The sequence below is a fragment of the Athene cunicularia genome (genome assembly GCF_003259725.1).
Source record: "Athene cunicularia isolate RWA chromosome 3 unlocalized genomic scaffold, athCun1 chr3_part1, whole genome shotgun sequence".
In the NCBI taxonomy this organism is placed as follows: Eukaryota; Metazoa; Chordata; class Aves; order Strigiformes; family Strigidae; genus Athene; species Athene cunicularia.
In genome coordinates this window covers 75526584-75541260 of record NW_020799097.1, presented here as the reverse complement: position 1 = coordinate 75541260, position 14677 = coordinate 75526584, and the positions used below count along the sequence as shown (strand labels likewise).

Here is a 14677-nt window from a genome sequence, read left to right as displayed (position 1 = left end):
AACTATTTTCTGCTTACAAAATGATTCAGAATTTTTTGACACTGAAGAGAGATTCATCAGCTGTGTACCAAAGAAACAAAAACTCCCAACGAACTAAAATGACCTTTCCATTCTCTCCAGTTTTGCTACTAAAAAGTTAAAGCAAAATAGAAGTTCTCTCTTTCAAAAATTACTGGAAATTAATTTATGCTAGAGAGCATAAACAAATCTGGTATTTATGGGAGCCCAAATGACATATAATAAACATCAACTTTTTTTTCCTTGCCTATGTATCAACCATCTAGGGTCATACAAATGCTAAGGTTTTATTTTCAGTAATCTTATTAATATACCAAACACACACATTTAATAATGAAAAGCATGTTTAAAATGCTTAAGATTTACAACATTTCAGCAGTCTTCTGAAGCAGTTTTGATATACCTGAGATAAGACTGTTGCTTCAAATTTTTTCCTTTGAGCCCCATGACCTCTACCTTGTAAATATCATAAAAGCACAGGCAACATACTCTCCAGTCATACGTGTACAAAGATCTTACCTAATACACCACTAGGTTCAATAGGATACTCAAGGATTGATGTAGCTGGTGCCAGCGTGTAGGGGTATTCATATGGTGTGTAAATTAAACCGGCTTCGGGTCCAGGTGGAACTATTGCAGCGGTGGGATGAGGAGTTCCGTTTGGCATGACAGCGGTTTGTATTTGTCTGATCAAAGGCATTATGGTAGGGCCAGCTGGCGTAGGAGTACGCAGGGCAGCTGGTGGGAGAACAGGCGCAGGCCCAGTAATAATCCTTGGAGCCTGGGCTGTTGCTGCAAGAGAAAAGGCAAGGGCTGCTACAGTAAGCAAAGAAATTCAGAGGAAAGTGTGGAGATAGCAGTACAAAACGTGGAAAGAATGGGAAAAAAGGGGAAAAGTAGGAAAGAAGAAAAATAAAAGGAAATCATTAGTACATGCGCTGATCACACAGTGCCAAAGCACACCATTCAAATGCAAACAGCTTTCCATTTTCCAGTGTGATTAAGTATGAACATGCAAAATAAAAAAGCCATTGTAAAACAGTGAGGTAGATTTCTCAAACAGGTTACACAGCACAAAAGCTCCATTTAGACCACATTTCTTCATTTATGCTATCAAGACTGCATGAGACTGAAATGCATGCAGAAGATACAAGGAAAATACTGTCATAATCAAATACAGAGTACAAAATTTAGTGCAACTACAGAGTCCACAGATACTCAGTTATGCAGAGCTGTCATAGTCTACAGCTTTTACACGTCTTAAGATTGTACTTAAACATACATATACACAATTCCAATTTTCAAGATCAGTGAAGTTAAAGATGACCTAGAAACACAATGCATCTCCTCTCCCACTTTAGCATGACTAAAACAGACTCAAAAGTGATTTCCATATCAAATTCCCCAAAATAAAATACTTCCTTTGTATTAGAAGTTCACTGTGGCCTTGCTTAGGTTAAAGAAAAGAGGTGCTTGGTTTTGTTTTAAATGGTGCTAGCACATTTCACTAAGTGTTATTTGAAGCCTGTTGGCACACAAAACTAACAACTTGTTAAACACACATCAGCTGGTAACAGTCAATCTTAAAGGGTTATAATTTATAGATTTCTATGCATTACTGTTGATCTACATTGCTTTAACTGACTTACAGGTGGTCTGAAAAGATTTGAATTTGATTTCAGATTTGAAACTAGTAGTTTCTGATTTACAGGTGGTCTGAAAAGATTTGAATTTGATTTCAGATTTGAAACTAGTAGTTTTAAAATTATTCTTATTTTTTAAACAAAAGTGCTCAGTCTGAGTGTATAATTAAAAAAACCCTCCTCAAACATTTTCATGTCCTTTCTTAAATGGAAATAAAGCAGTACGGCTTCTACATCTTCGGATTTTCAGTTAAAAAAAATTTAATTAAAAAAGACAAACAGTGACATTGTCTTATTATCAAAAACTGAATATTAGTGTGGAAATTTCTAGTAAAAAAATATTTAAAAAAAAAAATCCATCTTCCCACTTATCCAGATACAACAGACCAGTGAGAATAGATCAGACAAAGAAATTGCCCAAATTAATATAAAGGCTTCTATGCATCAGTTTGCATCAACTTAGGCTAATTTGAAAGCTGTTTTTCTGATAAATTAGCAATATTTTAGAAACTAAAATATATTTAAAATTGATCTAGCTTTAAGTATTACAGTGTTCATTAGGGCTGAAAGATTTACTACTACCATTGTAGTGGTAAAAACCCTTGCTTATGTCTCTTTTCAAATCAGAATAATTACACTGGTGTAAGCACTATCAAATTGACCTAACTGCATTCCAACCTTTAAACATGTTCAACACTGAAATGGTGACTGTGTGGAGAAACAAATTTGCAAATATCAGTAGGCCCTTAGTGAAAAGACTGATTTAACTGTGCTTACATTTGACATCTGTATCACAGCTACAGCGAAAATTTACTTTGGAACAATATCAACAACTATACTTTCAGGAGGAGAAATTAGATTTTCAAGTAGAGAAAATAATCTGTATCACACATAATAGGTATAAGCTCTCATTAGTACGTGTATGTAATTAATTTTCAAGTGTAAACCTGTGCATACATGCATTTGCAAAAGCATTTTCACATAAATATAATGGAAGAAGTTGTAAAAATGGCTCATTACATCACTGATCCCTGTGAACTCAGCTGTGAAATCAGTTGATGAATTGTTGGAGAAACATAACATTGGGGGGACACATGCAAGCAAGATGAAAGGAAGGAATATAATACAGAAAAATGTATTCACAGTATCCTGAACATCTGTAACATTTTCAAATTAAATCTCTAAAATAAAATTGAAAAGAAGTCTATTGTCCTTTACATGTATTAATGAAAAAAAAAAAAAAAAGACTGTAAAATAGAAAAATCTAGCTTAAGGGTTGAATTTCTTTAAACTATATATTTGTAAATATTTCAACCCAGACATACTGTTTAAAAAAACAAAGGGGGAAAACCCAAACAAAAGAACCCTGGAACTGTCATAAATTATCTCCAGAATATCTTTTGCAATAGCTACCTACTGTTTTGTTGGTTTTTTACTGCCTTCCATTCTCCAACACAGTTGCTACTCTTTGCTAAAAAATAGCTTTAGAAATCAAAACCTGAAAACATTACTACGGCACTGACCCTCGAGCTTATGACATACTTACGTGATTTGATGTTGGCATCTCTGTAGGTGCCATTCAGAATTGCAAGCTCCATCAGCTGCATCTTTTTAAGGCTGTCTTCTCCTTCTGCCTGTGTGTGAAAAGATGGGAAGAAAGTCAGGCTTATTAATTCACTAGTGCACAAGATCTAAGAGACCTAGAATAAAATGCCTTCAAGTTTTAACGAAGCAAAATACCGGCTTACTGTTAGTCACAAAACCAATAAGCTTTGTCTTACTTACGTAAGTAAGTGCAAGTTGCCTGTTGTTTATCATTAAGTGGTATTGATAAATATCTTAAAGGAGTTTTGAAAAAGTCTCATACCATAAATTATGAAAATAAGTAAGTTAAGTGTAAGTTGTGTTTGACAAAAATTGTTTAAGGAAATTTTGAAAGTTTTAGTAAGTGTTTTCATGTACGCTAAAGGAATCTTTAAAAAAAATATATTATTGGGCTTGAGGAAGCATAGACACCATAAATTTTGAGCAACTTCAATTTATTGTAACTTGGTCTACTGTAGTCAATACCGACTACTGGGGGTGGGGATGGCCAAACTAAAAATAAACAACAAACTTTGACTGGCTTTCCAAACAGGACATCAACAACTGGTATATGACAGAATTCATATTTCTGGCACATGTATATATATTCCAATTAGGATAACACTACTATTTACACCGTATACATTATGCTTGTTTTTGCTTCAATGTAAATTACTTCCCTGAAGTTATCTGCTCCATCAATATCCTGCAACTTGCATAAGTATTACCCAGCAGTCACTAAAATAGCTTGCTTCTCCAGTTACCAACAAAAATTTCTAATTAGTACAATTTTAAAGACCAGACATTTTCTGACTTGTCTTTCCAGTAATACTACCATTTCTTTAGTCTACGTCCTACTAAACAGAAAAATAAGATATAGGAAACCCAAGAGAGATGGTTAGCATCCACTTTAAGTTACCACCTTCTTGTATTGAAAGCCACTGCTGAAATTCTCAGTCTGATGGAAAAGAGGGTAGCTTCAATGTCAGCTGTATTGCATTCTTCCTTTGCTAAAAAGGATTATTTTTATTTATCTTGTCTATTCAAACAATGTTTTCCAGATGTTTGGAACAGCATTTTCCAAGTTAATGGGGACCTGGATAGTAACATACTGTGATATCCACTCTGAAAATCTTCAAGTCTTATTTCAGAGAGAGTTGTCCACCTGTCTTAAACTACAACTCTTACAGATGGTTGAACTAGGACTTCCAAGAGCATGAGCGATTACAAAAATACAGAATTAAAAGCCACAAAGAATAGTAATCACCACCAATAACCAAAAGGTCCTATTAAATAACTTTGTGTCCATTACAGCACTGCACCGGTGAAACATCGTCTCAAAGTACTTTAGAGTTAATCGGATTATATACACACAGTGTTCCAAATGTATATGGAAATATTTTTTCAGGTAGTTTGAAGCAAAATACTGTTCTACATCACTCCCAAACTGTGAAGAAGTAATTTACTAAATTACAAGACAAAAAAAAAAGTTTTCTAATTGTATCTAAGCAAGTGTAGTACTTAGTGTGAGGTATGCTCAAGGACCACCACCCCTTGCAATGGAAACTTTAACATCTGATTTTTATCAACGACTTAAAATCAACATGGTAAGATGGGTCAACACTAAATTACTTTCAGATGTCAGAAACGAAAGTCCTAACTGAGGGCTTACGTAAACACAAAAGTATACACAGTAACAATTTATGTTGTTGTTAAACATTCAAAATATACTGAAAGTCAGACAATTTCTTTATATATTAAATACTGTGACAGACCAAGCTAACACGAATACTGAAAAAGTAAATACACATTCAATTACCATTTTAACTACAAATTAATTGTACAGTTAAGTATTGTACTATCCAGAAACCTCAGACTCCACAGTCATTAAAACAAGACGCTCTGGAACACAAAGCATACTGATTATAGCATGCTTAATATGACATACTCAGAACAGACTTACAAATTACATGTAACAGAATTTCATTTTTTTTTTAAAGAAACTATTATTCCATTGCATCTTTGCTGGTAAATTACCTAGACAATCATGATGCAATAAAAATAATTCCAAATCTGTCTATCCAGAACCCACAAATTCTTGTCATTCTGAATATACCTTATCTAACTTATTTTAGCAATAAAAATTTTGAACACTGATTCCTCTTTTCCCCTGCCCACCCCGGTTATACTTTGTTATTGGCTTTTTGCTTGGGTTTCTTTAGTTATTTGTTTGAAAGCGTGTAACAAAAAAATCTTCTCACCATGTCAGCTTTGTCTCCCATATAGTTCCATTAATGTTACTAAAATTGCTCACTTCCTCCAAATAAGAGTTCAGGTGATTGATCTGACACCATTAACGAGTCACAGTAAATGCTGAATCTTACATTCCACTTGCTAGGATAATTTTAGTAACTCTAATCCCAGATTTTGCATCACAGTGAATATTTCCCAAATGCAACTATTTATAGGACAATAATTTGAAGATAGAAAACTTTTTTTTCCCCCCCCTCTGACATCCCCTCAAAAAGGAGTTATAACAACTTAAAAGCAATAGAAGACAAACTAATAATCTTTAACATTTTCCTATAGGTCACTATCTTTCCGATGAGAAAACATGTTTGCAGTTACCTAGGTTTTACAAAGTATGTTTACAAAAATAATAATGGACTTCAGCATACAAAGTAGACCAAGTCCTTAACTTTTATTTTTGAGATTTACTTCTCTGGAGTACTGCTCAGCAGCTGATAAACTTTTGTTCTTTTAAACAGACTTCAAAACTGCTCCTTAAAGACTGTATCAGCGATAATTCACAGATGTAGGATGTGGACTTGCATTACTAGACATTAACACTGTCTTTCAACTTCTGGTATTTTGTTTTTCAAAGTATTTATTAGATAGGAAAAAACCCAACACAAACAAACAAAAAAAAAACAACCCACCCCACTTCAAAAACATCTTTAATGCTGACCACTAGGGCATCATTCCGATTCCTCCCAGAAGATGGCAGTGTTTATTATACAATACTATCTCCTCAAGACATGGGTGCTTAGAACTATTTGCACCACCCTACTAGTACTGCTCAAAATCCTGCTATCCCCTCACACCCCAAACTTTTAACGGTCGCTTGCCACCTCTCTTCAAGGCGTAAGTCACAGAAGTGGTCAGGACCCTTTCAGATATGCTGTCATGTCCTTCATTCCCTGGTATCAATCTCTCTAACTTGATCATCATTCACCAAGAGCCAAACCCTCAAATTTCCAGGAGCTGGGCTAGAGAATGGGTGCATGTTTTCGCCTGCCCTATCCTCTCTATCCGTTGCTAACAACTGATCAAATGAGGCACACCGATGCAATCTATCTTAGCTCCAGGCATTTCTGCAGGCGCTCTCTGTTAAAGCAAAGAGAGGTTGCATCAGGGATACAAAGGCAATCTCTAAAGGGACAGTACATTACCTGTACAATAGCTACAACAAAGCTCAGTCATTTGTACCAAAAGGAAGCTACTTTGAGCAAACATCAATAAGGTCACTTAAAGCCAGATTTGCATTACTAAGTTGAAGCTCAAGTGATTGACTCAAGCCTCTCATCCTCTTAAATCTCCAGTGCTTTCCTTGTATATCTCATGTACAATATAACATGCAGATTAAGAAAAAACCTTAAATGGTATCTTGAAACATAATTCTTTAAATGTAAGCACTTGCAACAGCTCACTGAATACAAATACTGAAGAGATGCAAGCAGCAAATCCTAACAAAGCCAACAGTGCAAGGACAATTGGCATTATAGTTTTGTGAACATACAGTCAGTACTCCTCACAGCAGCTCAGCCCTACTTGGGCTAGCAATAAAAAGACGTGAAGGAGATCAAATGCCAGTGACCACTATATTTTTAAGTAACTTGTTTTCTAATCTTTCTCAGAGCAGGATTAATAGTCATAAGGTTCAAAACACTAGTAACAATTACAAGTGCCACCTATGTGAAGTCTCTGGGGAAACACTTCCAAAAATAAAACAATTTCAAATGAAATACAGAACACTGACCACATTGATGCTCAGTTAAAACCACAATTCTGTCTCTAACACTGAACAATACTGTCTGTTTTGGAGGAAACAAAGAAGAAACAGTTATGTAATAAACTGACTATGCAGATTGTAATAATGCATATGGGTATACAGTAAGTAATAAACTATTAGCAAGAGCTTGTTTCATGTCATGAAATAGGGAGCTCAGATAAAGCACTCAATTTTTTTAATGATATCAATGTTCTAGCTGTACTTCAACCTCAGATACCCCAAGACCCTCAGAGAATTCTTTTAACTAATGCTTCTGAAACTATTATTAGGCACTATAAATGCCTCAGATTCTCATATGCATATAGTGTGCCCTTAAGAGCACTACACAGTTTAACCTCCTATTTATACACAAAACACACACACACGATAGATACGGTATCAAGGTGTAAGACAGACATACAGACTCCAAACTGAAATGCATTCACTGTGTTATGTCAATGAAAGACGTCAAAAGATGACAACAGTCTTCAGAGATAACAGGTAGATTGTATACAGTCAACTCTGAGAACCCTATAACAAATTACAGTAGAGAAGAAAGATACTATCTTAAAAGAAGGATCAGGTAGTAATGTTTGCTACAGAGCAGAGATCCATGACCTAACATCCAGTGGAGCCAGTTAGTGCCCATACTGCCCTGCCATACTGCTGCCAGACTCCAACTAACCCATACGGGAGGTGACTGCAGCTGAGTTAATTCACAAACCAAACAATCCACTTACTTGTATGATATCTTCATCCTGACAGAGCTCCTTGAGCCTTACAGTCTTACCCAGCTAAGTCTCAGAACATACTCTGATTCTCATTATTACCAAGGCAGGCAGGGAAGGCTTTTAGCATTTCTGTACAAACATATATACCTTTCCTGTACAATGTTTATTTTCTTTTTAAAGTAAATTCTGTGGAAAATTCAACAAATACACCTTCTTCCTACATTCATAATTATATAGATACATTTATTTAGGTGATGTTAGTGACCTTCATTGACAGTTTAGCTTCCAAACATCATGCATTTTGGATTATATTTTTACAATTCCGTCACAAATCCCTGCACTTCAGCTGAATTCTCATGAACCGAACTGAGCCCAACCCTAGGAAAGGCTGCAGATGGTTTTATTTTGCACCAAATGCACCCAAGTCTGGCTTTGGTTAAGGGAGCAGTCCTTTATAAGCTGTTTCCAGGGCTATCCTTTCAGGATCAGAGAAGCAGCATCAAGGGGGAAGAGGAAATGATGGTGAAGCAAAATAATGGATAAATCAACTGCAAATACAAAGGCCAAACATCAGTCTTGATCTTCCCTGGACAACTGCAGCCGGCCTGTCCCACCAGGCTCATGGAAAGAATGACCAGGCAGCACCAGCAATGCAAGGTCACCAAAGAGCAGCACTTACCTTCCAAGCACCTCACCAACTTCTCATACAGACGACCTTCCTGTCTGCCCCACACCACCTCTGGTTAAATAGCAACACTCAACAAAATTCTGTCATCTTTCTGGCCACCCTCGGAGAGACCTCTTCCAGCTGCCATATATTGTCTAAGGCCATATGCTTTGCTCCACATTTACTTCATGTAGAGAATTTTTCCAATAACACATTGCATTTTTAGTACACAGGTAAGGCATTAACTAGTTTTACACACACTCCAAAGAGAAAGGCAGGGAACTTCGCAGTTATGGAAGAACATTACACTAATGAACAAAAATAGGTACTTAAAACACTTCTCCAAATAGAAAAGTCAGTTACAGTTGCCACATACAATAAACGTAACTTTCCTACCACAGCATCTCTGGAAATACAATAAATACAAAAGCTTTCATTATTCTTGAAACTACATATCTATATAAGCCAACTTCAATTCATTGATTTAATACAAATTTTGGTATAACACAACAGCACCACTGAAATATTTTACTGTTACTGATCTTATCCTACTTATCTAGGAGGCACTGCCACCGCTTACGGGTCTGTCACCCCGCCTTCCCATAGCACCCAGCTGCTATAGAGCCGCACAGCTGCAGCTTGGAGGCTTGCACTGTGATACTAGCTGGACTCTCCCAGCTCTAGAATGCTTTTATCTCCCTGACAAAGAAAAATGTTCCACTGCAATTCACTTGTAGATCAGTAAGTATTCCTAACATATCATGCACCAGTCAAACAGCCTTTACACATGAATGTCTCCATTCATGGACAAAAACCTTCCATTCATAATTTATAAACAAAAAACCTCACAAACAATATACTACAAATTCCTAGACATACGCATACTAAACAAAAAACCCAGATCTCGGACATCAATATATTATAAAATATATTATAAAAGATCGCAGGCTAAAATACATTGGAATTCTTGAAGCTAAGTTATACACACTTAAAATCTAATCTACGTTTGGAAGTACCCATGGCAATGAGATACTAGGCAAGATGACAAGTAACCATATGTAAAACACACACAAAAAAGAGCTTTTAAAAATAATCTGAATGTGAGTACTTAAACTATTAATCAATTACCTACTACAAGACATCAGATTTAACTTCTGTAAAGGCTTTTACTTCTGGTAAACTACTCTATCACCCAGTGTAAGGGAAAACATCCCATCATTACCCTTCACCTCAAAAAATTCCAAGACTTCCACTTTCCCATGCCCAGGAAGTAAATATTGATAATTAGAAGTTGTTGATAAACCTATGCTACTTAGAATTTCTCATCCTTGATTATACACTTCTGATGGCAATGGAGCAGAAAGCCTACAACACAGCTTTGTTCATGCTGAGGAGAATTTGCCAAAGAGGTCTTTTCTGCCATAATTTGGCAACTATTCTTATATCAGAGGTAACTTTTCCAAATACTTTTGAGACAAAATAAAATAAATCACTAATTTAAGATCAGCTGTATTTTAGAGCCCTGTATGTCATCAACAATACTGTAGCATTGAATACGTGGCAAGCTGTAGCTCAGTTATTTCTCTATTTCCTTTTCAATGCTGACGCACACTGTTATGTCTATGAGGACAGGCAAAGATAAATTAGCATCATTATTTCTTCTGGGCAATACAGTCTGCTTATCTTCTTCAAAGCAAGCTCTCAGTTCAAATGATATGCAAAGAAGACTGTGCTGTTTCACTTGACAAATTCATTGGTCATAATGTTAAAGATACACTAGGGGTAAAGGCAGTATATCTTTTTACACTTCCCCATCACCTTATCTGACATATCCATGTTTAATCACGATACTTGGCTTACCAGTAATATTTTTGAGAGTCCTTATGCCCTCCCTCCCCCACTTTCCACTTCTGCAAGAAGAAAATACAGATAAGGTACAGAAAATCAGCATGAACTGCATTTTATAAGCCAGACCAAAATACAGCATCAGTGGAATGTACAGACTTGCTTCACCATATACCCTCTGGGTACTAGTTGTTAATATATTGGGGGGAGCAGAGGGAATCACCGGTAGCATTCTGCTTGACCTTAAGGGATTTTTATGTCTGTCCCAACATTTCTTTAGGACAGATGTAACAGGCTTGTATTTAAATCACACGGTTTTGGGCTTTCAAGGAAATAAGGTCCCTTAGATCAATTGTACTAGACATTCAACAATACTTAATTCCAGAATTTTCTTTTTGTTTAGCCTCTTTTTTTTAGTATTATCATTCATCTTTCCCTCACACCTCAGCCTTTTAATGGTGTTAATAAAATCAGTGACAAGAACCTCTATATACCACACAGAACAGCTTCAGCAATTTATAAAGCTCCAGAACAGCAATATATCTTTCATGACATATATATAGACTGAACCCCCAAAAATCCAAAAAGAAAAACACATTTATACAGTACCTTCTAAAATGTTTTCAGAAAGGCAGAATTATACTAAAATACATTAAGATTTATTAACATAGATATTTGCTAACATTTGTATCAAGATTCAAATGAAATAGCTATCAATAATGCAATCTAAAGCATTAGAGCTATTTTTAGCAATGTGCAATCCAGTTAAAAAAACCTCTCAGAGCTAAACACTATTTTTGGTATTTCTAATTTTGGAATGCTAGATATTCAAAATTCCTCCTCACTGGTTAGTTTAATTCTGAAAGCAAGAGATAAACTGTATGCATGCTTAATGAGATACTACCAGGCAAGCCTCTGGTACGAATTTCCAGCATATGGTACTCTACCAGCAACATCCTGAGTACCATGAACATCCTAGGAATCTGAACAGAGCAAAAATCAAACACAACCTACATTATGCAGGTCTTTATTCCAGCTGTAGCCATTTGAGCAGACTGAGCAGTGCCCAAACACTATGTGACTGCGTTGACACACTCCACTTAAATAGTGACAAATGCTTCAACCCATCCTGAGTTTTAAGTGAATTATAAAAGTAATTTAAACAACTTATGCTATGCAACTACCTACGATCAAGGTGGTTGTTCTAACAGGTACAGATTAGAGGCAGTTGTTAGAAATACAACAACAGAACAATTAATTAAAATACTTGTAGGTAAGTCTGGCCTGACATGTAACATTTATTTTTTCCTCTGTCATCCCAAGAGGTTTCTATTCAAAGTTTGAGTTTAGATACTCTGAATGCCTGTAAATTTCCTTTAAGTGCAAAGACACTGAACTCAGACAGGACGGGGGACAGGATGGGACAAACCCCATTAAGGGGTTTCAAAACTAGTATTTTGTTGCAAACTCTAGAGACTCCAGTGCCAGGTGATTTTGTTTCCAGCTATGCTAAGGTTTTAGTACATAAACAAAGCCTTTTATTCTCAAAATGGTACTGAAATATGACCCCATGTTTTCATATGGAAAACATGTCCATTATGTTTTTAATCTGTTCCCACACAGAAAATAAAGTAAGAAAAATGACATTTCATATCAAATTTAGTAACCTAGGAAGAACATGAGAAGTCTCTTTTAGAGCAACAAAAGAAAACTAACTGCTGGTCAGGAGGAGTACAAAGACTGTTGCTGTGAATTAGTACACATCTTTCAAGTGTACCTTCTCTTACGGGTTTCATTAAACACAGGATTCAGGGCTGCAGACTACCACATGGGAATTCAAGCTGCAGTAGTAACTTTTAAGATATTTTTATCTTCAGCTTGAGATGTCCTGAAAAGGTAATACAGACTAATTAAAATAAATTCATGTATTACAATACAGAGTAAAAACATGAATGTTTAGGATTATCCAATTATAAAATGTTAGTATTCAGGGAGCAGTGGTCTTCCAATAGCTTCTTGAACTGTCACACTTACTGCTCAACAAGAGTAGATGAGCAGTACTGCTCAACAATCTTCAACAAGAATTATAACAGCTAAATGCGATTAAAAGAATTGTTTCTACATTTCACATACATTCTCTTTTGTGAAATGTTTGCATAAATTGTTTTATTTTCAATGTAATAGAAAATGCACAGTTTTGTTGACACTCTTTTTCTATACACACACAACCCCTAAGGAGGAGTCATCTAATAACCGTTTAATTTAGAACTCTGTATAAAGGTACCAGATACAGAAATGTTTTTTTTTAAATGTAAGATGCTCAAACATTTAAAATTGAACCAAATTTTAAATTTCTATTCCAACTGAGGAAACTCAACACTGAAAGTGTAAAAGGACCTATGCACTCAGTATGTATATTTCAGTAATTCTCAACAGCTGCAAAAAAGTGAATGAGTACTGAAAGATCACAATTACTTCCAGCTGCTTACAAGTATACAAGCAACCCACAGCTCTGTTGAATATAATATCACATACATGTCTTATGTGCGTTTTACTGGTACTCTAAACATATGTCTCTCCTGTTCTTGAGCTCTCAAGAGCTGATGAAGTCCAAAAAGAGGGGGAGGTAGTATTCCAACAAGCCAGTCTCCTGTCTTGTATGGCTGGCTAAAACCTGCTTTCACACAGCTTAAAAATACAGAGAAGTGAAAAAACGAATTGTGTGCACTCTCTTTAGGGGACAAATATGTCAATCATATGACCTTCCATTTGAAGGCTCAAGCTGCTCAAGGCAGTGTGTTGCTAGGGAGAAGGCTTTCTTTGCTATTTATTGAGCTTTCTTTTCAGCTTTTAGAGGCCAGCCAATGCTTATTTTCCAGAGACAGGAGCAAGAACTCAGTGCTGCCTGGCAGAGGCTGGCACAAAGGGCCTTTAAGGAGTGCCTCTTCCCCAGGAGCTGCACCGCTGGGCCCACCTGACCAACTGAACACTTTCCCTTATCCACAAATAGAGCTGCAACCTGTGGCTATCTCGCAGGCAAGTAACCCTTCCTGCCCCAAAAATAAAAGGCAAGCCGGTATTGCTGTTGAAGGTTCCTATTAGGAACATGTGCTGCTGAGGAGCAGCCCTGTGTGTGTACTCTTGAGTTGTCTATCAGGTAAGAGCATCAGCTGTTCAAGCACTCGATGATAAAACTGACAAAAAGCAGCTTGGACTCCAGCTAGCCCTGAGCAATTATTCATGCTGTCACACAGGAGAGCCAAGGGAAGGCATGAAAGTTTCTTCTATCAGTTTGCATCATCATTTTATTTCTATGTATCATGGATTTAGCATTAAAAATAATTTTAAAAGCTTTATAAGGTAAAGTACCATACATTTAGCCAAAAAACTTTTGACATAAGTATTACAGAAAAATATACATGCATCAGATTTTCATTTTGTAATCAATTCCTTTAATATTAGCAACTTTTGTAACTAAAGATTAGCAGATTCTTAGTCAATCGTTAAAAATCATAAAACATCATTCAGTTTCTTCTAACTGCTCCAGAATAGCAGAAATTATAATAATTTGACTTTTTTTCAACAGTCACAGTTTTCCAGTGTAATCATCCAGATTAATTCAAACATACATAAGTCTAATTTTAATTATTCATTATAGTTCTTGGGGAAAAAAAAAAAAAAAAAAGGAACTTGAAGCTGGAGTAAGATCCACTGCTCGTGTTAAAGGAAATTAAACCAGCTTCTTGCTTCAAGATATGCACCTCTAGCTTTGGGAGTTTAACACATACATAAAGGTCAGTATTTAACATCCAGATTTTGACAAATAAGAACCACTTATTTTTCATAAATTAGTAACACAAATTTCTTATGATATTGAACTTTGTATATAAAATCTAATTCTGCTGCATATTTTAAGAGCAATTATAAATACTTAATATTAAAATTAAGAGACAGCAACAGTAATTTAGTTTTGAAATTACTACTAGTGCTTTAAAAAAAAACCCCTTACATTCTGAAAAAAGATTACTCAATTGCAATGAGAAAAAAAATCTCAATATTAGCAATTTTTATATATATATATATATATATATATATACACACACATACACACACACACACACACACACTATAGGAACTC

At 35.7% G+C, this 14677-nt stretch overlaps 1 protein-coding gene across 1 annotated transcript in view; it reads right to left on the bottom strand.

Annotated features, from left to right (window-relative positions):
* The window catches only part of QKI (QKI, KH domain containing RNA binding), a 123158-nt gene that overhangs the window by 7012 nt on the left and 101469 nt on the right, over nucleotides 1-14677 (bottom strand). The window contains exons 5-6 of the mRNA XM_026845707.1: nucleotides 3208-3295; nucleotides 538-810 (exon numbers count right to left, since the gene is read on the bottom strand). Of these exons, the coding sequence (XP_026701508.1) occupies nucleotides 538-810; nucleotides 3208-3295 (361 nt within the window). The remainder of the gene's footprint in view (nucleotides 1-537; nucleotides 811-3207; nucleotides 3296-14677) is intronic.